We start from the raw sequence: 27,711 nt of genomic DNA, 5'->3' as shown, positions 1-27,711 counted from the left end.
TCATGACAGCTATTATATCCCCACTGGCCAAAACTGTCCTTAATGTTCCAAGACAAAAGTTTTTACATTACTGACATCAAGCTGAGATTGGATGAGACCATGGCCATTTTGGGCAAGTACAAAATCAAGAATGAAATTTTATTTTTCTCTACCACTGACTGTTGCATTCATTATTTACTTAATTATATATTCTCACATTCATTTTAATTTATTGATCTTTTCATGCTCATATAATTCCAGTAGGTCTAGGAATACATATGGACATAGATCACTTTTACTTTCTCATAGCAACAGTCAAATTCTGTGGTTCTATATTTTGTATACAGTTTACAAGGATACCATCAATTCATGCAGCCTAGTAGTATTTCTGTGTTGATCAGACTATACTTTCATGAACAAGATTTGGTTCCAAAGACCAGAGAGGAAGTGACCACATCCCTGGTCACATGTTTTAGGAACAGATTTAATCATGTCCAATGTGGTGTTTATTGGTGCATGTAGGATAGCAGACTTCAACAAATGGCCAGCATCACAAAACAGTTCAGGTAATCTTCCATTATTGTTTTCATGAGACATTTTAATTATTTTATTGAATTTCATCAATTTATCCAGTTATATAGTTAGAGTTAAAAATAAGAAATTTAGAGGTTATCCAACACATGTTTCCACAACACTAAATTCTTTTCCTTTTGATTTAATATACTGTTATGACTCAATGGTGACAGAAAGATGCAAAACCAATAAGTTGTGTAAAACTTAAAAAATAATTTAATTATCAAAGTTATAAATGAAACTGTGAGAAGAACTAACAGCATTATGAAGTCAATCCAAAATAATCCAGATAAAGTTCTATGAAAATTCAAAAGAATGAAAAGGTCAGTATAAATGTTGAAACTAAAAACTGCCAAGAATCATTACACTGTCAAGATGGCATTGTCCAGAACTCCTTTGAATAATTTACAATAGTTTGAGAATAATATTATAGTCCAAGTAATGAGCACTTTCTATTTCCACTAAATAGTTCAAAAAAGTTATTCCTCTTCAATAATATCTAAGTACAACATAAAACGAGTCTGCAGACTTACAACAGGAACACAAAAAATGAGAATGACTAAAAAATAGAAATGAAACTGATTCTTCTCTTCTTTTATACACCATTTATTATATTTTACAACATATCCCATGTGGCAGATCTTACTAGTCAATTTATCTTGAAATTACCTATTCATGTGACCAAGCCATCCAATGGGAAGTTACTTATCTACAAATTTCACTGGCAAATCCAGTGAATCTAACAGGCTGTGTTGATTGATCTATATGGAGCTGGTGGCTGTGTCTGCCACAAGACCTACCAGAATCGAGGTTTGCCTCTGCATGCCAGCCAACAGCTTCTATAACATCTAGGATCAAAATATTGTGCTCAAACTTAAGGCTCACAGAGATGGCTTGAAGATTCTGAACAGTAAACTTTGAAAGGCAACACTGATATGGTGAGACATCCGAGTACACCGAGCAAACAACCCACTTCTGGCATGAAGCAAGGGCTTGAGGGGTGATATTCTGTGCTTCAGCTTACAACAGAAGGAGGAGGCATTTGTGTATGCTACAACTTGACTCTGCATTTCAAGCAGTGCTTGAGAGTATGAACAGGATTATGCATGTTTGCTGTTCTTGACCTGTCTGTGGAAGAGAGTGAGTGAGTGGTGACTGGTTGCTGATGGATGGTAACCTATTTTGGGCTACAAAGCCTGGTTGTGTCAAGAGAAAAACCACTGAAACCTTCAATTGGAACTGAAGAGAGTTCAGGTTGACTAAATGGGCATGCGATTGGCTCACCCTGCATATGTAAGCTAAAGTCAGGAAATATGACTTGTATGATAGTGACTAAATTAGTGAAGTGTGTGCTATCGGTTTGAATGGATTCAAATTAAGCCATGTTAAAACCCAAGATTGGTTTCATTTGGAAGCAGAGTGAGGGATTTAGGTTAATTGAAAGCAAAAAGTGCTAAAATATCAGATAGGTCAAGTCTGCCAGAATGTGTTCAATATCTTCGGGTGGTAGTCTTTGATAGAGATTGGGGCCAACTGTTTCTCCTCCTCAGAGAACCAGAGAAAAAAGTGGGCCAGTTGAGGGGCTGAGGCACACAGAGGGTAGATGTTGCTATGGCACAAACCCCTGAAAACATGCCACTTCCCTTCATGAGCCTTCAGAATGGAAGGCCTTCTTGCCATCAAGATTCTCTACACAACTGAAAGATTGAATTGTTTGTCTCACAAGGCTGTCCTCATAAGAGCTGAACATGTAGAAGAGGGCAGTCTGGGCAGGATCACATCTTCTGAGGAGTTGCAAACATTCTCTCACTGAAATCGATGTTCTGTTTGAAACAGACTAGAGTTTGATGATTCTGATTCTAGCAAACATGAAGTCGCAACAGATTCCAATAGGTTACAAAATCCATATCCACATGGACTAAATTCTGGGATGGATGAAGATCTGAATTTTGCCAGTTCATTAGAAAGCCTGGATGACCTAAAAGAAAGAAGGGATCATTCCTGCCTTGAAGTAAAATAGAACTTACCATATGTTTCTCAGGATGTTGTCCAGGAATGCTGCCATTGTTGTAGATGACGTAAATTGGAATAGGATGATGACAAAATCCATAATCTCTGTAAAAGCACAATGGCTGATGTTGAGGAAAAAGGGATAACTTGAACTGATAAACCATGAAGTGGCAAGCAAAATGGAGAAAATGATCACAACACAGGGTGGAGAGGGATGTGAAAATATGTGCCTGTCAGATTGAGACAGCATACTCATCCCAACCAAAGGAAAGGTGGACTGAACTCACCATCTCCATCTGAAATTTTGGAGGCACAATGAATTGGTCAAGGTGACTCATGTCAATGATGAGTCTCAACTTTCTAAAAAAAGAAACAGCCTTGAATGAAATACAGTAGTCTGTGGTCTTTGCACAAGCTCCACTTCCATTTTTTTTATATTATTTTTATGAGCGACCCTATCTCTTGTTGTAGAAATGCATCCTTCACCCAATCTGACTGTGCATCCATGAAGGGAGAGGAAGAGAGGGGAGGGGGTTGTTGATAAACGAAACCCAAAGCCCCTCCAAATGACCTGGATAACCAACCACCTGTTCTGAGAATAGGGAGGTCCAATCAACTCAAACTCTTGTTTCTTACCACCTCTGTACGATTGCTTCCTAGGGATTGAGTGCTTCCAAACACCCGTATGGATTGAGTGGCAAGGTAGAGGGGCAGTTCCTGAGCTACCTGCCTTAAACTTCCTCTGTTCTTCCTCCAAAGCAACGATGACCTAAATGGGGTTGTTTGCATAGGGAGGGTATGACCAGGTTTAAGCGACAAGGATTGCACACATGCAAGATGTCACATCAGGAATTGATTGGCTGAACCTATCAAAGTATTGGCCATGGTAAGGTAAGCAGCCCTGGTCAATGACCCTAGTAATCCTGGATGTCACCTTCCAAGCATGGCCATTGATGGATGTCACAGTTGAGTCAGAAAGGTGCCAAAGACGTCAAATCCAACAATGAAGAAAGTGCAATGACATCCCAAACCATCTCTGATGGGCATAGAGCACATTTGTCTGCCACATAAAACAGATGAACAGACATATGAACAGCACTTCTTGTCCAGTGCTGGGAGATCAGTACAGAAGGCATCTGTCACCTCAACTCTATCCGACTGGGGAAGGAACCAGGAGGATAGCATCTGTTCCTTCTCACTGAGATCTACCAATTCTTTAGAGTAGTAGCAGGGGCTGGAGGGCATTCTGAAGTAGCCAACACCCTATAAATGTCCTTGATGGCCACTTGAAAGCTAAACTTCAGTCTGTTCCATGGTCAGATCTGGGCATCATGTTCAGGAAGGTGGATCTGAAGGAGTTTCCTTGCACTCACTGTGTGCTGAGGCTCAATCTGAGTAAACTTGCAGCTCTGGAGAAGACATACCAAGAGGTAGGAAGAAGAAATTCAATTCCTATGAAAATGTCACTAGCTCTTCCTTGTAGACAAACACTGAACATACAGAAATCCAGCATTGTGGGGACTGCTGGCTGGCTTGTCTGTCAAATGGTTGGCCTTGAAGCTGCAGCAGAGAAGATGGTCTGGCTATCACTGGTATTGTCTGCTCCAAGGGCCTGGCTGGACAGGTAGATTTTTCACTGAAATCTCCATCAAAGAAAGGTCATGTCACTGATGATATAGTTAGACAGATGGATCGATTCAGTGAAAAGGTCCATATGTTGGTACAACCGATGGTGCAGTTTTATTATGCATATTGATGCAATGGATCCAGTACAAGCCAAACCTTGCTGGATGGCTGGTAATGGTGCAGTGGTATAATGAGGTGGATCCAACTGATCCATGCATCTTGACTTACAGACCAAAGGCCATGCTTGGACATACAGTAGGACTTATGCCCACTGGGCTGCCGAAATTGAGGAATACTCCCCAATGAGTTGGTGCCACCAACAATGAACTGTGGGTTGTCTTCTTTAACTAATTCTGTCTTTCCTTCCTGTCAATGCTAAATGGACTACTGCTCTGAACATCTATTTCATACATTCAGTAAACATTTCTCCTACACAAGATGAGAAAACAAAACACAGATTAGCAAATCAATGTGACCAACAAAACACAGATTAGCAAATCAGTATGTGACCAACTTGCTAATACAGTAGCCTGGACTTCCTCTGACCACCTATTACAGATGGTGCATATCACAGGCAGTGTATATTTAGTACAAACAAAACAAGTCATGGTAGACTTTCATGCTACGAAGTTGCATATACTGCATTTAGATGACATTCTGCTGAAATGATACATGAAGAGAAAGTAAAGTATAAATTTGTAAATTAGTAGTTCTTCAAGTTACTGACTTGCTAATATAAACATATTCAAAGTTACTAATGAAGGAAGACAAAAAGTCAGTGTCGCATTCAAAACTTATAGACTATGCTTTGAACTTGGGCATTTAAAGTATTTATCTGACCATTCTACTGAAACTACACATGATGGGAAACAACAAAGCATAAATCAGCAATGCAACATGGTAATAACTCGCTAAAACCAACTCCATTACAAATGAAGCAAGTCAAAAAAAAAACTTGCAGAGGTCAATGACAGCATGGTGTGATGTAAAAAGACAAAGTCCCTAAAGATGAAAAAAATCTTTTCAAATTTGGCAGAAATTTAAAATGAAAGTATACAACCTGCAGCAAAATGATTAATCCATGAAATAGATCCAAATGGAATGTTGGATGATTCAGTTATAACACAAAAATGGCTTTGAATATTGAAGGATAAACTGCATGATGTGATCAGTACAGCAGTGAAGCTTAAAACAAACAACACATGGTGCTGCCAAAGGGAGGTAATGGGTCATTGCCCTTCGTCTACTGGAAATAGACATGAAACGACAATTTTCATCTTTTAGTAGGGCTGGATCTGCAAGGTAGCAGGCTAAAATTCCTAATGCAATGTGACTGGGGAATGTATTAGAAGGAGAAACTAACCCATGTTGTCCTTAAGTCTTATTATTAAGATTATTTTTAGAAACTGTCAATGCATATGTAAGCATCTGTTTAAAGATTCTATGTAATTTCACACCCTTAACACCCTAATGATGTAGGCAAAATCTAACAAAAGATAATCTGTACAATTTACAGCCATAAATTAAACTTACAAAAATTAGATATCATCATGTACCGGGAGTTAAAAACAGATATACATAACAACACACTTTGGTAATGATTGCATGGCAATTTTCGCATTAAAGTTGGAGGGTGAATTGCCAAAGTAGGTAGACTTCCCCCAAAGGGGATATAATTTTTTTGTTAAATAGTTGGGTGTAAAGTAAATGTAGCCAGGTCAATCAACTGGCTCCTGGCCGATAAGGTAAGCCCTGTTTTGGTGCACCATTTTTGGTCAATGCTTGTCACTGCAGCTGTTGACATTGCTGCAGATGAACTGGAATGGGGTGTGCTAATGAGTTCAGTCTATTGCAAGCAGTTAAGTTTAAAAATTTCATATTAAAATGAGAAACAATATTTGATGTCTTTTTAAAAAATTCTTTATTTAGCAAAGCATTTTTCTTACAAAAGCAAACAGTGAATCATTTGAAGATATAAAGGAAGTTTAAAGAAATAATTCAATATACACATCATTTAAAATTAATGACATTATATGCTTATGATGTAAATTTATTCAGAAGGAAAGTCTTGTATCATGTACTTACCTGTAACGTTTTACACGTTTACTACTACTCTTTGCATGAAGCCTGTATGTACCCATCCTTAAAGCCTTGGGCATATTTTATTGTAGCAATAGATCAATTATCTAGTGTTTAAAATCACTGCTTGTCTAAAGACACCTCATCACGTAACAATTGTGTATCATATATAAGTACAAATGTATATGAAGAAGGCCTTAAGGAATATTGATCAGCTGAATAAAGGAGCTTCTTTAAATATAGTCATTATTATTATTATTATTATTAATTATTATTATTATTATACAGTCATCTCCAAAATATGACAGGACTTTTCTCAAAAGAGCAATGCTATGGAATTTTTGCATCCTAAAAAACTTCTCTGGTGCAGAATGATGTGAAATATATTTTACGTGGAGTTGGAGTGATTCCTGCTGCTTTCAATTTGTCTAAGTGTTTCTTTCCCCCCAGGTGCTGCTGGTACTGTTCAGATGAATTCAGACTGAGATGGCATATATCACACCGGTTCATACTTCAGTGCTACCAGTTGTCCTAAAAAACAATAAGACCTAATAAAAATTCAAATTTAATACATTTAAGGATTTTAATGTGACAAACAGCTGATGAAACATCAGTGCAATTTAATCTACAAAGATTGTTCCCTTGATTCAAGCCCCACTATGCCACAGCTCCTACAGCTAGCGTTTTAATCAAATTAAATTGTCCAAATTTAGTTCTATGAATGGGTTAATTCAAATCATTAAGGTTTTTTAAGTTGGAGCTAAAAAGAAATAATTAGAGCAACATTTAATATAAACATACAACAATCCATTATAACACTGCCTTTATAACTATACAACACTCCATTACATGTACTATATAACAGTGCCTCAATAAAAACACCTCAGTAGACTGTGGTCTGGTACATTTGCAAGGCCTTTATAACTCATGTTATAATTCAGGGTCCATTCAAGAACAGAAAATTTGGGGGTGAAATCCCCCCCCCCCATGAAAAATAGAGCAATCATCTGAATATAGGAAGAATATAATGATGAAATAATGGGGGGCTTGAAAAGATAATGTATGTTTGATTTTCATTCATTCAATTGATTATCTGGTGCAATTTTTGCTAGAAATAAATGCAAATCCTGCAATCTTGAATACTAAGATATACCATTCTGAATAGAAGTTGAAAATAAGGTTACTTTCCATCTAGGAGGAGTAATGATAAGATTTTCAATATGGCTACTGTGGTGACCATACCAAATATCAGATTGGCACAGATTTCAATGAAAACCATATGCTGATATAACTTTCTGACTTCTATTCAGAATGAGTAGCAATAATAAGATTTTCAAGATGGCTGTTGTTGTGGCCATATTGCATGTTGGATTGGAACCATTTTCACTTACAAACAAAATATCACAGAAGTCGTTTAGTGAAGCACTATGCTGATATCACCATCCTATTCAGTGGTGCAGCAAAAACAGAATTTTAAGATGAACACTGTGGTGGCCATATTTAATGTTCAGGCAAAATCAATTTCATTTACTACAGTAAAACCTGTCTTGAAAGACCATTGCTGTGAGAGACCATTAATATTTGGCAGAAAGGGTGGTCTTTCAAAACAGGTTCTACAGTGCCCAACAAACATCATAAGAGGTTTTAATAAAAACTCTATCTTGATATGACCATACATTCAGGAAGAGTAGCAATAACAAGATTTTCAAGATGGCTGTTGTTGCATTAATAATGTATGCATCAGCAGCACTATTTTCATTTAGGACAAACTAAACTTTGGGATAATGTGTATAAATGTTTCATGGCAATCATCCAAGTAGTTTAGGAAAAGAAGGTGGAGTAGAAATAACAAACTTGTGCTAAGAAAGAATATTAGAATGTGTGGGTATTACCTTACTATACAAACATTATATGATAGTAAGCTGAAAAATAACTCAAGTTGCCACCAAGAGAAATACTATTTATTTCTGACAACTATTGCACATGTTCAGAATTAATGTTCATAACCCGTCAAAAGAGCAGCCATTACAATAAACATTCATGCAACTGCTAGTTTTGTTTTTCTCAACTGATTTCTGATATTGTGAAGGGGATTGTTTCAAAACATATTTCCAATACTGTACTATATGAAAAACAGGCAAATCCAGACAGCTGTGGGGCAGCTCTGGACAAATGAGGGCAAAATAATTCTGACTTAGGAGTCTGGACTAAGTAGTTCATGTCGAAATGCTAGAGTGTTTGCTCACGTGTACATACACCATCGACAATGTAACATCATTGTTTTGGTGATGTTGCTAAGTCATGATGGTACATGAACTGGTGCATGCAATCAAGGTGATGGGTGCCATTTACCTGCAGGCCTGGGTTTGAATCTCCATGGAGTACGAATTAAAAATTCTCTAACCTGCATTACTGTATTATGTGTATGTCCATAACGATATATTGTTTAGTCCACAGGCACCTGATTCTGGTGGAAACTAATGATCACACTCCTTAATTAACTGGGGAGGGTTATCATCAGTTTCCCCCTGAAGCAACAGAGTGGTTTAGTTGTTTCATTTAATGTTGAACCTTCAAACATTTGAGGAACTGAATAAGGCATGCAAATTTTGACCGTATTCTTATATTCAAGATGTGAAATATAGATATTACGCATATATTATTTGTTATGAACTTGTGTTTCCTCTTTGTCTGAATATTTCGCTTAGTCTTTACCTTGGTAAAATGAAAACAATTCAGCAAACGCGGCCTTAATGAAAGCGGAAGTGAAATCTGCACAAGAGAGATAACTCTTACTTATTCTTGTCCTGTGAGGTGGCAGTTTCATTGATACATAATGCTCTCGTAATTTGTTGAGGATGAACTTGTACATAATGCAGGTGTAACGAAAAGTTACAGGTAACTGAGCAAAGCCAATATAGTAATGTTTAGTAGATATAGTATTTAAACATTAGAGTGCAAGTAATGCAAACTTACGACTCCTGACCAGCTCGGCCATAAATGTATGTGCCATAATGATAGCAAACTTGGACTACCCAAATCGGCCTTTTACGTAATTGGCCTATTACGTACAAGTAATGTGTATTTTAAGTCATTTTTCAACGGCCGTTTCATATTTTTTCTTCTGTCTTTATATGTTTAATATGTTCAGTCTACATGTGCATGATTTTTAGTAGTACTACAATGTAAGTCCTCAACCATGATATAAATTGTTGTTTTGGGCGTCCAGGTCCTACTGCCTAAATAACGGTGCAGTGTAGCATGTTTTGATGTCGACTGACATCATAACTAAAGCCAAATTTTCAGGAATATCTCACACACTTGGCAGCCCATAACATAGTTCTACAATGTAAGACCTAGCAGATGTTGTTTTTGTTTTAGTGCTAAGTCTTACTATCCAAATAACGGCCATTTATAGCCTGTTCCGATGTCAGTTGGCATCGGTGTGTGTGTATGATTTGGATTTTAATGTAGCTTTGACAATTTTTTCAGTCATATCGCTATGATGTCTGCAGTGTGGCAGTTTATAGTGATGTCTAGCACTGGGGCATCATGCCGCAGACATGTAGAATGATGTCCCACCCAGTCACATTATCCTGACACCAGGCTGACCAGCCCTAATACTAGCCTGTTAATACTGAGTGCCAAGCGAGGCAGCTGTTAGTACCATTTTTGTAAGTCTTTTGTATGACTTGGCCAAGGATCAAACCCACAACCTCCCGCATCCGAGGTGGACGCTCTAACCACTAGGCCCCCGGAGCGGTCTGGTTGGCATTGAAATAAATAGTCAAAGTTTTAGGAATATCTTAAGGTACACACTTGGCTGCCTATATCAACATTCTTCCACTAATTTATGTGTAATTAATATACTTTCTGTGCTGTCTTTTTCCTGGCAGAATGAAAATATGACACTAGCAAATGGACCCATTTTCATGTTCCATTGGCATACATTTGAATTTGTTGCAATGCGACGGTAGTCAAGGTATGCCGAAGTATGTTTGAGTAGGTTCATGTGGTGGATATGTTTCTTGAATGAAACGAAACGTTGCTTACAGTTCCAATAGGCATATATTATTTTTCATTTCATTAAAGAATAATGTTTCAACTTAACCAGATTTTGGCATTATCGGCTTTCATTGCTTTCCAGGCAACTGAAATGTAGGCCAATAAAAACTGAAAACAGGTTCATTTCTTTTGTGAGAATTTGAATTTATTAGAGAAATGACATTATGACTTTACTTTGTAGAAATTCATCATTATTGTTTTCTAGTTGTGTGTGATATTCCTGAAAATTCAACTTTCATTACACTGTTTGTCGACATCAAAACATGCTACACAGCACCATTATTTAGGCAGTAAGACCCATCACCCCCCAGAACAAAAATATCGGGTGATGTGTCTTACATTGTAGGACTACCCATAGCAGTGCTTTTCTAGAAATTAAAGTTATAATGTTTTAGTCTGACTTTACTTACTCTGATGTCTTTTTTCTAATAAATTCAGATTCTCAGACAAGAAAATGGACCTGTTTTCAAGTTTCGTTGGCCTACATTTTAGTTGGCTTAGAAGCCGGAAATGCTGAAATCAGATTAAACTGAAGTATACTTCTTTAATGAATTGGAAAAAAATTAATATTGAAGAAAATGTTAGACAGTTTCATTTCATTCAAAATTCTTATTATCCTTTTAACCGATTTTGGTATTCCTGACTTCCAGGTAAAGTTTGACTAAAACATTATAACTTTAATTTGTAGAAAAGCTTTGATATTGGCTGCTAAGTGTGTGAAATATTCTGAAAATTTGACTTACCATTCTGATGTTGTCAACACTGGAACATGCTACACAGCAACATTTTATGGGCAGTAAGACCTCAATGCCCAAAACATAAATAACAAGGTCGAAGGCTTACATTGTAGGACTAGAATTTTAGTATCCAGTTAAAGTTCAAGTCGGGGCCCAGAGTGGCTGAGTGGTCTAAAGCGCTTTCCATTATGGATCACTGCCATCTCACCTCTGTCTACATGGGTTCGAGTATCGGATTCGGCTAATGTGGGTATGTGAGAAAGCTTGCCAGTGGCTTCTCGTGGGTTGGTGGTTCTTCCCAGGGTTTACCCGTGTTCTTCCTCCACCATTAATACTGGCCACCATGCATAGCCTATCGTGTGCTGAAAAATGGCATTAAACCCCATAACAACAACAACAACAACAAAGTACATGTCATGTTGGCATTCAGTACTATTTCTGTAATAGGTCTAACTTACAGAATTTGATTACACATACCTTTAAATGGCGATTCTTCGCTTTATTTCAAGATTCATATTCCTTGAATGTCATTATATATTCCCCCACCCACCTAAGACATACACCGCTGTCGGGCTTCTCTTTGCATGTGAGTTCCATCACCAATATTGGTGCAAAACAAATACCCAATTCGACCGATTTATGAAAATGCTCACCATTTGAAAAGCAGCAATTGTCACAAGAACATTCTGTTCAAAATAATACTATTTTTGGACACAGGGATATGACCCTTGTGGTTTTATGACTTGTGATATGTTGGCTTATTCTGTGCATGGCTTTGAAAAGATGTAATGTTTATGCATTCTGCTGTGGAAATGAAATGCATTACTTTGAACTCTTTCTGTCAGCATTTCGCTGAGGAACTTAGTAATGTTTATAACTGGTTTGACATAAATTTATTGTAACAATGCCACTAAGTGGCAGAAGTTATTCAGCAAACTAAACTCATCTTGTACAAAAAATTTTTAAAAGTTCAACATTTTATAAAAATAAACTACTTTTCTGAAGAGAAATAACAAAGAATAGGATGTAAAGTGTTCGTTTATAGGGAAAAAAGTTTACTAAAGAATTAAGAAACCAACTATATGCCCAGGAATTTCTTGAGAATCTGTTCGACCAGGAAGTTCACAGGTTGGATAGATGATAAAGTAGGTGTGGGACAACATTTTGCAAAATTAGAAACTTGGATTAAGATGCAGTATTGTTCCAATACAAACATTTCCATCTTTTAAATAATGTATTTATTTGTATGACTCTAAAATATAAGTATTAAATAGGTTTTTTCTGGATTACAAGTTCAAGAAGGTCATGGAGTGAGTCTTAATGTTGACATTTAGAAATCACATTTTTATGCATTTAGTACACTTTATGCATATCACTTTCCTTTGTTAAAGTACAATTGTTCTTTCTTGACACAGATTGAATTTTTGACCAAAACAAAGATTGATCGAAAATGATGTATTGTTGTGCAGAATTACACGATGCACATGTTGGACATGCAGCAAAATCAGTGTAAAAGTACATCTGAAACATTTTTGGATGATGTCAATATAAAGGTGTGATCCAGTACAAATAAGACTAAATATCACCTGCAGTGATGAGAGCTGTCCATGTATGAAAAATGCTATCCTGCTATTATGATAGGCCATACATCCTGTTTTCTTGACCCTGTATAGTAACTGGTAACCATTGTACAAGTCCATAGCTATAAATAATTTTCATCTGGAATTTTTTTGATGACATTTAAGGTGCAGAGCATTAAATTATCTATTGACTTAAAAGTATTCAGTTTTTGAACAACAGTTATGCACATTCACGACTACGTTGATATATTCTTGAATTAGCTGCATAGGTAAACAACTGACAAGTTGAATTACAGATTATATTTATACATTGTATTTCAGGGGTCATCAGAAAACAACAGTATAATAACAAACAGTGTCATAGGCATGAATAAGAATAGATCACATGACTACTTAAAGTCTTGCATCTGCCAGATTTCAAAAGAAAAGAGTATTTATTGCTGTATTTATCATTCTGCTTTATTGACATATTGTCAAGTGATAATCCAATAAAAAGGGGTGTAATTTTTTTAAATAAAAATATTGAATCTACCAGAATGTTTAATGAATGGTTTATAGAAGTTGTACTGTAGTATAGCGCTGAGGCATACCAGTTATTTACCAGACCAATTCATACAGGTGAAAGTGGTTCTCATTCAGTTTATAAAATAAAGATGAAAGGTTTGATATCTTTTTAATCAAAGGCTGAACTTCAAGTTAGTTTTAAAATTGTTTTGTCTACATATTCACTTCCAGTTAAAATCATCATTGCAAGAAAGATAATGTAACTGTAATAATGAAGAAAACTTTTGTCTGAAAAAAAATTGTATTATATCTGTACATTATTACTAACTCTATGTTGCCATAAATTACAGGAATGACAAGCAAGTTTATTTTGCTTAGAAGTTAAAGCTTTGTAACAGTAGTGGTCAGTACACATTGATGCACTGATATAATTTTTTTTTAAGCCTATAGACTTGCCTGCCAATCATGTTAATCACTTTTCCTATATTGTGAATTTTGACATTTTATACATGACAGGGTCAAAATTAGCAGTAATCTGCTTGCCCAAGGCTAGCAGATTTCCTGTCAGACTAGTAACTTTCATAATGTTAATAGTCTGATGGGCTAGTAAGTTTTGGTTATCAACAGTCAGCGTTTGTTTACGCCATTCCCTAATAAAGACTTGACTTAGCAGATGTTCTGTAGAATCTAAGTAGTGGCCATTGTAAACACAGTCATAAAATATTAGCATGAGAAGATGAAGTCAATTTCTGCCTTGGAAAGGTGTGTTTCTATAACAAGAATCCATCCGATTTTGTGCATTCCACTTAACAGCGCAAATTATGGTCCCGTCATTAACAGTGGAAGTTTCGTTTGATCCTAATTAATCTGGTAACGAATTAAATGAAAAAATGACATGGTATAACACTTTATTCACTCGACCACATTAACAAACTACAAAGCGGTATACCACACAAAAGAACAAGGCAAAAACTATTCAAAGAAATTAGTTTGCACGTTTTTTTGTTTACGGTTCTTTCCTTTTCTTTGCTTGCTATCCAAATGCTCCAACAGTTACAAACAGGAAACTACATATTGAACATTTCCATCGAAATAATTATAAGAATTAGATAAATTTATTACAACTACGTTATTGACACATCCTTTCCAAACAATTACTTTTTCTATGATGATAAGAATAGTTTTTATATTTTTCCCTTACAAGAATGAACAAATAATTGAATACACATGGAGATATCCAAGCAGAATGCTGTACATTTGTTGGGAATTAAAATCTCTGAACAGATTTGAAAATTTTCTGTCTTATTATTAATTTCAACAGTACATTGAGGTTCGATTAATTAGGAACAATTACCAAACTTACAACTTATGATACCATAATTAAAGCTGTTAAATACAACGTGCTGAGTGTTAGATGGCTTCGTTTGATGGGAACATACCTTTTCTAAGCTGAAACTAACACTATCTTCTGATGCTAATATTCTATAACAGTGTTTACAATAGCCACTGCTTTGATCATGCAGAACATCCGCTGAAGTTAAGTCTTTGTTAGGGAGAGGCCATTTAATTGTGGGAGGGGACAAAGACACATGTTTTGAAACGTGTTTCTTGCTCTGACTTTCTTATATAAAGGACACTGTGCGATTCCTTTTCTTGCTTTAAATAATTCGCGTCAGCTATACTATAACATTTCATATTTCAAAACAAGGCACGGTTCTCTCCTTATAAGACAGGCAAAATGTGGCATTTGATAAAAGGTGTTCAGCCACCGGAAAAAAGCAAAAGTTGAATGAGAATGATGAGGAATAATTTTTATGATAGGGAAAAGCGTAATGGAAAATTTCAGAAGAAATGGACAAAAGACAGGGAATGGCTGAATTTTGATGAGGAAAGGAAATATGTGTGGTGTAACTGGTGTACGTAATTCACAAACACAAAAACACAGAAAACATCCAGTTTTGTTGCGGATTGTTCGAACTGTAAAATTGAATCTGTAAATGTACATGAAAGCTGTGTGACAATGTTTTGTGAACAGGACTAGTAAAGATTTGGCAGGACTAGTAAATTTCTCAATATTGTATACTAGTCCTTCTGGCTACAAAGAAATTTGTGTTAAATTCGAGCCCTGCATGGTAAGCAGGTGCACACAACTTCTTTTTTTCGTTTGTCATAAAACTCATTTGTCAAGAACTCATGTTTTTTATTTTTAGTTCAGGTAGCCTTCAATAAGTTTTTACTTATACTGGCACTCTTAATCTTCTGGCTTTTTGCTAATTACTTTGCACTTCCTTGCTTTAAAAAAATACCTTCTTGACTTAATTATTGTTTTATATCCTGAAAGCTCAGAGTTGCTTCCTTTTTAGTAAATTTTACCATTTATTCTTAGTGGAACACTTATTTAAGGTGTCTTTTTGCTGAATAAATTATATAAGTGTAGAGTTAGTCTAAGCTTTATTAAAGTTTTTTATTTTGTTTCTTATTTTTTAATTAACATTATCAGATTCATTTCAAAAATGGAATATTATATGATCCCAGACTACTTTTCTTCCCATACTTGCCATTGTCCCCTGGGTTATGTCCTGGGGTGGTTCTGTGGTATCAGGATGTAAGACATTATTATCCATGTTTTATTTTTTGTTTTCTTCTAATGTTAATAGAAAAAAATGTGTGGTGGTGTTTTTCTTTTTTGAGTGACTAATGATTTTACAACAAAAATGCTACTAAATTCTTAATTGTCTCAAGTTATTCTTTTATTGTATTTTATGAGGATTAACTAAGGACCCCAACTTTTTGTCATGAGCAGACAATTGGTTACCAATTTCAGTTTTAGGAAATTCGAAATATCTCTGATCTAGCAGGTTTCAGATTAGCATGATTAAAATAAATGTTTTAAAAAATGTACATTTCTTTTTTTGCTTATTGTTGTAACCAGTTGGTTTTGAAAAATTGTACCATCTCAAATATAAAATGGTACAGTTGCAGTGGTGCCTAATTTTTCTTAAATAGTATTTGTACAACTTCCTGTTGTTGTAACCCCCTAACCCCTGGTAATGATAAGGTTGGAAATTATAAATTGATGTATGAAATGAATAAGTTCTGTGCATTTTTTATTTCCTTGATGCTTTTTGTTTATGAAATTGGTTAGGAGGTATAAACAGGATGGTGTGCAATTACCATCCATTGTGTCTCTATTTCTGCTATCACTCTTTAGTAACATTCCCATCCATACTGGCAACTATGCAGAGTCACACGTTGGTATACATATTACTAACGAACCTTGCAATGGCTATGGGTATCTTCTGCATGATGCATACAGTGGGACTGATATTTTACCGTACATGGTGTGTTTATAAAAAAATAAGTGTCCTGTTACCATATATTTTATCCCATGATAATAAGTGCCATATTACCATATTTATCCCCTGATAAGTTCATCCTCTTTCACAAACATGTTGGTGATTATTTAAAAATTATATCTTGGTCTTATAATGGGACTGCCCTTAATTTTTGATTTATTGCATTGGACACCTGGTTTTGTTATGAGTAATGCTGTATTAACATATGTATTACAAATATAACCATTAAATATTTGATAATTACAGTAGATGCCATAGATGTACTAATACCATGATGGCTATTTTCAGAAAACTGTCCTGATATTTTGGGTAATTTTTAGCAGACATTGTAATGTGTTTTTAGTATTCCCTCAAGCATTTTCTTTCATGTTGAAATAATTGTAAATTGCAATTCTTTAATTCTTTCATTTCAGCTAGTTGAGATGAACAGTAGAAAATAATCATGTTTAAAATTGAGTCATATATAGCCCCTCTTTTGATGGGTTATGTTGACAAGTATATAAAACTTCGACAAGAAGATTTTCAGCTGTCTCTATGGGGAGGAGATGTTGTCTTAAACAATCTTGATCTTCGTCTAGATGTCATTGAGAAAGCTATCCAGTTGCCCATTGTGTTCAGTAGTGGGCACATTCATGAGTTGCGAATTCATGTTCCTTGGACAAAATTAGGATCTGAACCAGTTGTCATTACAATTAACACCATAGAATGTATACTAAAATTAAGAGACACAGCTTACAGTGAATACCAGAGTTCTAAATCAGGCGAGTCTGGAAGGGGAGGAAAGTCTGCAAATTTCCAACGTGCCAAAATTAAACAGCAAGCAGATGAAGATTTGCCACCTGGTTACTTGCAGAGTCTAATGAATAAAATTATAAACAATGTTAGTATCATTGTCAACAACTTGATTATCAAATTTGTTGAGGATGATATTGTGCTTTCTGTCAATGCTAAGTCTGCAGAATGTTACAGTGTGAATCAGGAATGGGATAGAACTTTTGTAGAATTATCTCCCCCTGATCTCAGTCTTAGACGGGTTGTCAATTTTTGTGATTTGACTGTATGCCTTGACAAGAGAGATGCTAGCGGTAGAATAGAATACTACCAAGATCCACTAGCATACAGATGCCATGTTGCTTGTAGAATTTTGATGAAGTATGAAAATATACATGGGAAATTTCCAATAGAGACCAAAATTAATTTGTATTGTGAGAAACTTGATCTATCCCTGACTGATACCCAGCTTCCTATGTTCATTCGACTAGTAGAACTTTGTTTGGCATTGTATTATGGCACCCTTCAGTTTCCATCTCCTCCTGAAGAGAGCATGGAACCAGTCAAGCAGAATCTGCAGAGAGAAACAGATAAAGGTAAATCTCAGCATTGGTTCAATTACTGATAATTATTTCTCTTTATATATATATTTAGAAGCATTTTTTATTGAAAATATTGGCATGAAAAATCTCTGCTTATGGAATATTTTCAGCATATTTCCATAAAAAAATCCATAAATTAGCCACATCTGCCACAATTCATAGATCAGAGATTGTTAAGAATTATGAGTAATGAGATTGAATTTAGAACAGTTTCCATAAAAGACTGCTTTTAGAAATAATTTTTAAAACTGTTCTAGTAGCTTTGATTCCAAGATGAGAAGTTCTGAACAAAATAATTATAGTTATAGAAATTGTTAAAACTTGTTTACAGATTGAAAGAAATGTAAATATGAACTTTACATTCAAGCAAGAGGCCAAAACTTTGTCCTTATCCTATAAGCTCAGCATGGAAAGGTGGTTAGGATCAGAATTTTTGTTTTTATTTTTGTTATCAAAAATGGGGGCTACTTAGATAAAAGTTGACTTTCCCAGTAATTATTTGTAGTTTTCCAGATAATAGCACTGTGTTGCAATTATTATTGATAGATGTGTATTTGTTTTGCATGAATGTGTCCATATATGCCAGCAGGAACATTAACAGTTACACACACACACACACACACATTCTGCAAGTAGTATTCTTCATTTCTTCTCATTTTGACCAGATTTTGTTTTGGGTGAAGCTCCACTCACAGTAGAAGAAGAGGGCTGGTTTCAGTGGGCATGGTCCTTTGTCCCTCAGTTGGTCTCTGCAGCTGATAAGGAGGATACTGAGGGAGTAGAAGATCTCCCCAGGAAGAAACAACCCCTTCCTGCAATCTTTTGCATAGGGTTCTATGCCTACAAACTGACCATCATGTTCAAGGTAAAACTTGGAGGCCTGTCCAAGTAACTTTTCAGTTCAATGTATGCATGCCATGTGACTAAAAACTTTGAAGACATTTGTCCGTCAGGAAGGTTATCCTATTTTTATATGTAAATGGCAGTGGTTTGCTCTCGATAAAAAGTTTAGACTAGATTCTATGGTTTTGCATAGTCTAGCATTTCTGCTGCTATTGGTACCTTATACAGGCATGGACAAATAAAGTTGGTACAAGATCAAATTTGAATGGTACAAATGCTGATGAAGGGATCTTATCAATGCATGGTTTATCAGTTCCATAGATTGGAGAAAATTATGCTGTAAACAATGAATTAAGAAAATGAAATTAGTTTTTCTGACCATTACAAGAGATGTGTTTGTAATGGACTGGTCACAAGTGATCAGCATGAAAATATAGTTTGTTCCACACAGCATCATGAATTTTATCTTATCTGTAACTCTAAATTATCAGGTCAGCATCATTAAAGGTAGATAAAGTACCTGATATGTTTCCTGCAAATAATTTAAAATGAGTTAGGTACTTTTAGCTACATTAAATGATGCTATCCTGAAAATTTTTGGTTATTTATTCATTTTGAACAAGAGCAAATAAAATCACCAATGGTATACCAAAAATTAAACAATGACAAAGAAACATCTTGAAATTCAAGCAATTATTTCACAACTCAGAGAATATCAGTGATGGTTTTCAGGTCCCATTGCAACAAATTTATTGTCAGCATCGATGAATGGAACTGAAATATGTAACTGCCTATTGAAACGGAAACTCCTTGCTTCTTAATTTCATTGCAGTAGTTCTTGATTCTCTGTGCTTGAAGTTGAAATATGGTGCCATTGAAGGCAAAAAAGCCTTTGAAAAGTAATCCTTTTGAAATTGGATCATTATGTTTAATCTTCATCTGCAGTAGTTGTACTGGGAAGTGGCATAGATTTATCTTTAGTACTTTTTAAAAAAAGAACTTATTGATCACTGTGCCATGATTACAGATTCTTGAACACAAATGGAATGATGCAGAAAATGGCCATTTGGGTTAACGTCTATGAAACAGAAAGTGGTGTGCTTTAATTTGTATTGTTTCTTCTTGAATCGATTATCATACACTTGCAGTCCATCAAAGAGGTAAGCCGACTGTCCTTGTGGTGCTGTGTTGTTGCCAACAATCACTGATCCGTGTCGGCAGGGATCTAAGACCACAACTGTATGAAAAAATAAATTGGCTTCTTACAGACTTTGATGTTGTGACTGTTAACTTTCAAGACTTAAGATGTGTTTTAGATTATGTTGTTACATGACTACTGACAGCTTAAGGTGTCAACGGTTATCTGGGTACTTGGATACCTGCCCGTTCTTAATTACCTTGGTACTAAAATTAGCTATAGGGTACCCAGTTAGTCCATGTACCCCTCCCCCCCAATATGTTTCCAAGTTCAGACAGAATAACGAGTACTGTTTGAGGCTCGTGTCATGTGACACTGATCCATTATAGACCTCCGTTTATTGATTTTTTGTATTTTCAATGTTTGCAGCCTTTGGCTATGTGTGTCGAACAGTTTCCTAATTTTCTATTTATAGTAACTGTACATGACATCCCAGTTCTCAAAGTTTTTTTTTTTAAACATCGGCTCTGGGATGGTAACTTAAATAAACTCAGAAGCCCTGACTGAAATTCCACAAGCCCAGACTGTTCATATCTGTCAGCTCTCAAGCAGGGAGAAAAACCTCCCAATTTTATAGGTATTTCCATACCTACCTCCCAATCTCTTAATATCTCCAATTTTTCGCAGAGAACTCCCAGTTATTACATTGTTTGTCAATTGTAATTTCTAAAAAAAAAAATAACCCCTACATAAATAGATATATCGTATGCAATCCACAGATGCCATATTGTTTTCTCATTGTGAATACTGCTGTGACAAAATAATTAATATCAGACTACAAAGTTTTTCTTCAGTAAATAGAATGTTAAGATTAAACATAATTCATGTAAATTTCAGATTTGTTAAACCCCTACAAAAGTACTATAGTAAAATAAAATTTTTAAAAAAATTGTCACCAATTGGTTTCAATCCCATGAATGATTACTGTGAATGCTGTGTAATTTCTTCTGCAAACAAAATCGCATCTCCATTTCTGTCAAAGAAACTCAGCCAGTAAACACCTGGCATTCCTCTACTGTATTTGTAAACTTTCCTCTACTGTATTTGTAAACTTTAACCACCATTAAAAGAAGGAATAAAGCAAATTATACCATGCAGTATATGTGCCCCCAAAGAACTAATTTGGAGTAAATATTTTATTTAGTGAACAGAGTTACATGCCTTTAGAGTAAAACCTAAGGAAAAAAGGTGGGATATAAAATATGGGAAAGTTGCCACACATACGTTTACTTGTGACTACAGATTTGAACTGTTACAGTGATCTCCTAGGCATGGTAAGTTACAACAATATATGGCATAATTTATTTGCCAATCAATTGCTAGTGCTTATGTACACACACTGTAGCAGACAGTTTCTTTGCAAGAATGTCCGAAGGGCAGTCCTTTTCACAAGATAAATGCATTTATATGGATTAACTGTTAATTAGTCACACTGGCCTTAAGTCTAACCTTTAGCTGTTATGCAGTTTAGCCACAGCTGACCAGATTATCAAAATGGGGGCTTGTCCTGGGGTAAAATAAGGTGTCTCACAGGGAGAAATGGTGCATCCCATGGGCACACGCCCATTGGGGCAAGGGAGTGAGGGCAATAACTGCCTCCCCCAATTTCACCTTTAATGTGTTCCAAGATTTATCATGTTTTGTTCGTATGCTATTTTAGCTGTCGAATAAAACTGCAGCCCTAGCAACAACAGTTTCATTTATGCTTCCATAAAGACTTATCACTTGGGACAATTACAGGTCAGGAAAAGTGCTTACTAATGCATCATCCTTATTTAGTCAGGACTTTTTCTGTTGTCTTTGCATCATACTTATTTACTCAGGACTTTTGTTATCTTTGCATAAACTGTTATATGGCCATGCATTTAACTGGTACATTATTGGATAGTAGATGGTCCAGATGCAATAACATAACCATCTGTAGGGTACATAACTATTGTTCCATTTGAATATTGAATATAAATTAAGTGACATTGAACCATTTTGAAATTAAATCTGTTTATTAAATAAATGTTCTGCCTACAATATTATCCATCTCTTATCAAGTTTGTTATGTTTTATCAACACGTTTTTTTTAGCTGACAGAGAAACTTAAGGAGAAGGTCCACTATGGTCCAAGAAAGATTTCCTTTAACCCCTTCCTGTACCTGGAGTCTGAAGGAATCTCTCTAGCAATGCTAATCAGGGGATTGGACTTCTTTGATGCCCAGTTTGGGATCACTAATATTCAGATCATCTCCCAGGGGACATGTATTTGTGAGGCCATGGAAGAAACACATGTTCGAGTAAATGCTTCCTTATTAATTTTCCTTTATGTTCCTCACATATAAAGCACAAGTGTAGAAGTGGCAGCAGTAGTATTAGTGTAACTTTTTTATCTTAAACACTGTTGCACATAGTAGAGGGCAGATGAATTTCACTTGCCTGGAACAAGGTTTGATTTGACTCAGGCAGTGTAAAGTTTGTAATATGCTTGCTTGTTGGCAATTTAAAAAAATTATGAGTGATACAGAAAGAGGTTTTTTGCTTGTGTGTGAACTTGCCACAGTATACATACATATATATATATATATATATATATATATATATATATATATATATATATATATATATATATATATATATATATAATGTGTGTATATATATAGATATAATATGTGTGTGTGTGTGTGTGTGTGTGTATATATATATATATATATATATATACACACACACACAGTGTGACCCTGCTATAATGCTCTCCGTTATACCGCAAATTTGGATATAACGCGGTTGTGGCATGGCTTCCGAAATTTCAGGTACCTTATTACAGGTATTTTTCTCAAAAACCAAAAAATTCTTATAAGTATGAAAAATAAAATACGTAAAGAGTTTATTATCATTTTCGAGAAGAGATTGCATATAAATTCGAATATAAGACGAGTTTGGCTGACATATCACATACATGTGTTATTCTCATACTCTTCTGAACAGTGCAAAAAGAATGTGTAGAAAATTTATTATCATTTTGGGGAGGAAATCGCATATGGATTTAGAATATAAAACAATCATTGTGTGGCTCCTAAAAGTTTAAAATTTAACCAATTTCTTACAGTTTTGTGCCAAAATAAACATCAGAAATACGAGTATCCGAACCAGTGGCTAGGCCTTTTGAGAACTTTGATCTTTGTTTATTCTTGAAAAATGACAGCTCATAAGTGTTAATATTATTATTACTGATTCTTGAGCAATGAAGCCATCATGTCTACTTTGTGTCTGTCTTGAATGCATTCCGTATACAATCGTAGGTCTAATAATATCCGACATGTTCTCTAAACTGCATACACAACTAAGCAACAACCAATGCGGCAGTTGATAAAAGATTCTCGCCAGAATTTATTAATCAATTAATTTATGTACATTGCTCTTCATCAAAGTCAACTGCCGAGCTAAACTTGTTCAAATTAGGGGGCAACGATTTATAAAACATCAAAGAAACAAAAGCCGCCAACATGTGCGTGTGGCTTGGCGGTGTTGTTTTATGCAATCTGTTGACTAGTAAATAATGTCGTCTATTTCCTACAGATATCCCCCCATTGTTTAATGACAGTTATTCTTGCTGTATTCTTTCAAACCAATATGAGTAAAAGTGTTAATTAGTGGACATTTTGAATGGAAAATGGGAAACCGAAATGTAAAGCTTTTACTGCTAAAGAAAAGATTGAAGGATTGGACAGGATTAAGTCTGGTGTTAAACATTCATAAGTAGCTAAAGATTTAGGTGTGAATGAGTCAACAGTTTGAGGATGGAAGAAGGAAGAAGTAAAATTAAGAGAGATGGTTGTGGATATGCATGAAAGTGAGGGAATGATGAGGAAAAAATCAAGACTAGCAGAAGACACCCAACCTGATGCAGCCCTGTATCAGTGGTTTGTCCAGACTAGAACTGAAAGAGTGCTATATCAGGACCAATTGTAAATGCACAAGCCAACAAATTACACGCCGACTTACATGGGCAAGATTCCAGCTTCAAAGCAAGCAATGGATGGCTAAACCGTTTTAAGAAGCGACATGGGATTAGTCACGTGACAGTTCTGGAGAAATTCGCTCTTCAGATTCTGAAGCTGCTATGAACTATTCAGATGAATCGAGGGAAATAATAGAGGAAGGTGGATATTCCCCAGAGCAGATTTACAATTGTCATGAAACTGGATTGTTCTACAAAATGATGCCTGACACCACCCTAGCTGTGAAAAAAGATGAACATAAACATGAAGGATTTAAGAAAATAAAGGAGCGATTAACGTTGTTGTTTTATGTCAATAAAACTGGACGACACAAACTTAAACCACTATGTTATTGGAAAATTCAAATCTCCTAGGTGCTTTCATCATTTGAATGAATTATCGAAGAGAACTTGTGAAAAAGATTGTTTGCGATGAAACCTCAGTCCAGGCGACACTAAAAAGTTTAAATCTGAAAGAAGTAATGTACCTCGGCAGCAAATCTTGGGATGCCATTATGCCATGCTGCATTGTGAACTGCTGGGAGAAAGGACTTGGGGCAGCATTTACTATTACACAGGAAAACAGAGGCAACATCAGTGATGATGACAATAGTTTATTTGATAGATTTTCTGAGAATGATGTGTTCAAGGCTGAGAGAGCATTTGGGGAGCTGATGCAGTCACGTGAAAGTGTTGATGAATGGCTCAATTTTGATAATGACTGCCCAGTTGCAGACCACGTTTTGGATGTGGAAATTATTCAAAATATTAAGTTCAATAACACCAATTATGATGCTGACGATGGTGATGTTTCTGATGATGACAGTGAGGACACCACACCTGAGGATAGTCCACCATTAGCAACAGAAGCAGTCAAAGGTTTAGAATGTGCTTTGAGATGGATGGAGACGCAAGATATAGACTATGTTCGAATTCTTCAACTGAGAAATATAATTGACTTTGCCAAGAGAAAACATGATAGCAGCAGAAAGCGGCTGAAAATCACATAGTTTTTCAAACAATAATTATTACAATTGAAGGATGAAAAATTTAGTGGTATGAAATTTATACAGACGTCGTTAATTAACCTTCAGACGTACTGTTTCATCATTCGTTACATACACCCGTTATGTAATTTTTGTTATTTTTTTCCATTGAATTCAGTCACATAATGATCTGTGACAAAATTATTGAATATTTTACATCTGTGTTGGATATTTTCGATGGAAATATTTGTATTGTGGATTCAATGTATGTTATGAGATTCGCTGGTGAGTACATGGTGTGAATACTCTATTCATGCTGTAGATTAGACATGTATATATAAACTATACATGTGTATTTACCAATGCATGGTTCTTTGAATAAAGTAATATATATATATGCAATTTTTGTTATCACTGCAAATGTTTTTCTCATTTAATATACATTGATCTAAAATGGTAATTGTGCCAATGAAGCATGCATTTTCACACCCGCTTTTATTACCCCACCCCCAACCCCGGTAAATATGGTTGCTTATAACACGGTTCAATTCATAACATGGTCGGATTATATGGCTCCCAACTACCGTGTTATAGCGGGGTCACACTGTCTATATATCAGCACCTTTATTTAGTATTTATTTGTACGACCTGTATTACATAGATGCCTGCAATTTCATATATCAGTTCTTTTTTGTCAGTGTCTGCCACTTCCATCTTTTAGTCATTGTCAAGGCAAGTCTCACATTTCCTCATGCAAACACAATGATGTAGCAAGCATGGAGTGAATATTTATATTAAACTTGGTCACATATTTACCATAATATTCTAAGTATATGGAATATGCCAGCCTTTAAGTGTTAATCTAACTGCATAAACTGGATGAGCAGTCTCCTCTCTAAACTTTATGCTGACCAGTGAAACTACCCAGGTTGCTTCCTGATGCAACAAAATGAGATGGACTTGCTGACTTTTAAAAGTTGGCTGGTCAGAGTTTGTTTAGATGCATGTTGCTGATTTTATATGATTTTGTGATAAATGTGAATGACATAACATTTGATATTTCAAATTAATAGCCACATATTTCTAATGATTAGCCACATGGATTTCTTGAAAAGCATGATCAGTGTATTGAAACATATACCACTCACAGGCAGTGTTTTTATGTGATAATTACAGGAGACTGATACATATTTACTTTGTAGCAAAAGATTACATGGATAAAACAAAATGTTTTGAAATCATTCAGGTATGTAAATAAATGAAAACATTAATTGCAAAACCACTCTTATTTCAAAGTCAAGCTTTCATTATGGTGGATATAGTCAAAGAGATGAGTTTATCAGCATATCTAGGCAAAACATAAAGTTGCCAAAAAATAAAGTTGCCTCAAACAGATCTAATGAATCTGTCACACAGAGAGATAATATAAAGGTATGAAATGTGCGAGAAAGAAAACAAAATAAGCTGTTTATTTGTAAAATAAATACAACAGTTCATATTTTATTTTACCACACTTTTTAGTGTATACTGGTTATATACTAGAAGAGCTTATGGGGTGGCCTGTTGTCAGTGGTCCATCTATTTGTCAGTCCATTTGTCCATCCATTAGCACAGGTTTACTATCACTCCTAAGCAACTTGCAGGATTGCTATAATACTTTGCATACATATTCATCCCCAGATCTGTTGTTCCAAAAATAAAAATCTTATCAATACTTCTGCAAAATGGAAAGTCATATGGACATGAAGATTTTACTGGATGACTTGGCATCATGTCTTGTTGGCATTAAATTACAATGGTGCCAATCAGATATCCACTATGGCCACCACAGCAACCACCATAAAATCTTATCCCTTATCATTAATGGAAAGTCATGCCAACACAAGTTTTTCTGACCTCCAACCCTTATGGTTTTTGTGTAAAGCTTGCTAAAATGAGCCTTAAATTGGCAAATCCTTGTGTTCCATATTTTTGTTATTAGTTATCATCCTTGTTCGCTTAACAGCTGAATTCAGTGCATGATAGAATTTTGTGAATGCAGCACTAACATTTTTAGTGGATTGCTTTGAAATTTTATATCATAGTCATCATCAGAACATATGAATGTTGACAGGTATTGTTTTACTACAGGGTTTGCATGGTCTTTGAAGGTCTTTGAGAGTTTAGGAAAAATGAGATAGCCTTTTCAATGCCTTGAAAGTTTGGGAAAATCAAGCAGATTACCCTGAGATCTTTAAAAGTCTTTGAAAATTGAAATAAACCCAAATTTTTTAATTTCTTTCCATAATCACAAATAAAATTGTCCGAGGTTGTTAGATTCGGATGTATAGTCTGACTTTACGAACCCGTTTGTACCCCCCTACCAATTTCAATAATGGAAACCTTTAATGTGATAAAAAGTGCAAGGAACTTAGTCAATTCATTCATTGATTTATAATTTCTAACCTGACTGCGAGTAGAGTGGCCATAACACCGTCATCATCTTCGCATTTCATGCGTAAATGAAGTTTTCAGTATTATATACGGACATGCTCGAGATTCATTTCCAGTTCCAGACATGTCCGTTTTCAGCAAAGGGGCATGTGCATGACTACAGATGTATATGCATATGTTGTCTGCTTCTGATATTTACAATGTCAAATCAAGCGAAGGAAAAGAACGACAGCATCAGATTACTGAATAGGATGAATTACACCATTATGTTATCTAATTGAAATAAAAAAAAGTAGCCCATAGTGTACGCAATATGGCACCATGTTAGTATGGAAAGTTTGTTAAGCATGAAAGGTGCAGGGGATGCCAGTATTAGTGCCATTC

The 27,711-nt window shown here is 35.4% G+C and overlaps 2 protein-coding genes across 3 annotated transcripts in view; one reads left to right on the top strand and one right to left on the bottom strand.

The window, feature by feature from the left end:
• Window positions 1-9,046, bottom strand: part of LOC149784328 (zinc finger protein 385B-like) — a 32,573-nt gene extending 23,527 nt beyond the window's left edge. The window contains exons 1-2 of the mRNA XM_089932370.1: window positions 8,983-9,046; window positions 6,660-6,798 (exon numbers count right to left, since the gene is read on the bottom strand). Coding sequence (XP_089788496.1) covers window positions 6,660-6,777 — 118 coding nt within the window. The 5' untranslated portion in view covers window positions 6,778-6,798; window positions 8,983-9,046. The remainder of the gene's footprint in view (window positions 1-6,659; window positions 6,799-8,982) is intronic.
• A 29-nt stretch (window positions 9,047-9,075) lies between these two features.
• Window positions 9,076-27,711, top strand: part of LOC149784326 (intermembrane lipid transfer protein VPS13B-like) — a 370,899-nt gene continuing 352,263 nt past the window's right edge. For both annotated transcript variants that reach the window (XM_089932368.1, XM_089932367.1), the window contains exons 1-4: window positions 9,076-9,165; window positions 16,923-17,876; window positions 18,548-18,747; window positions 22,002-22,208. In XM_089932368.1, the coding sequence (XP_089788494.1) occupies window positions 16,952-17,876; window positions 18,548-18,747; window positions 22,002-22,208 (1,332 nt within the window). In that variant the 5' untranslated portion in view covers window positions 9,076-9,165; window positions 16,923-16,951. The remainder of the gene's footprint in view (window positions 9,166-16,922; window positions 17,877-18,547; window positions 18,748-22,001; window positions 22,209-27,711) is intronic.

Source organism: Sinohyriopsis cumingii, chromosome 14 (genome assembly GCF_028554795.1).
Source record: "Sinohyriopsis cumingii isolate HCF-2022 chromosome 14, ASM2855479v2, whole genome shotgun sequence".
NCBI lineage: Eukaryota > Metazoa > Mollusca > Bivalvia > Unionida > Unionidae > Sinohyriopsis > Sinohyriopsis cumingii.
The sequence above is the reverse complement of the archived record's forward strand: the minus strand, read 5'-3'. Positions and strand labels throughout refer to the sequence as shown.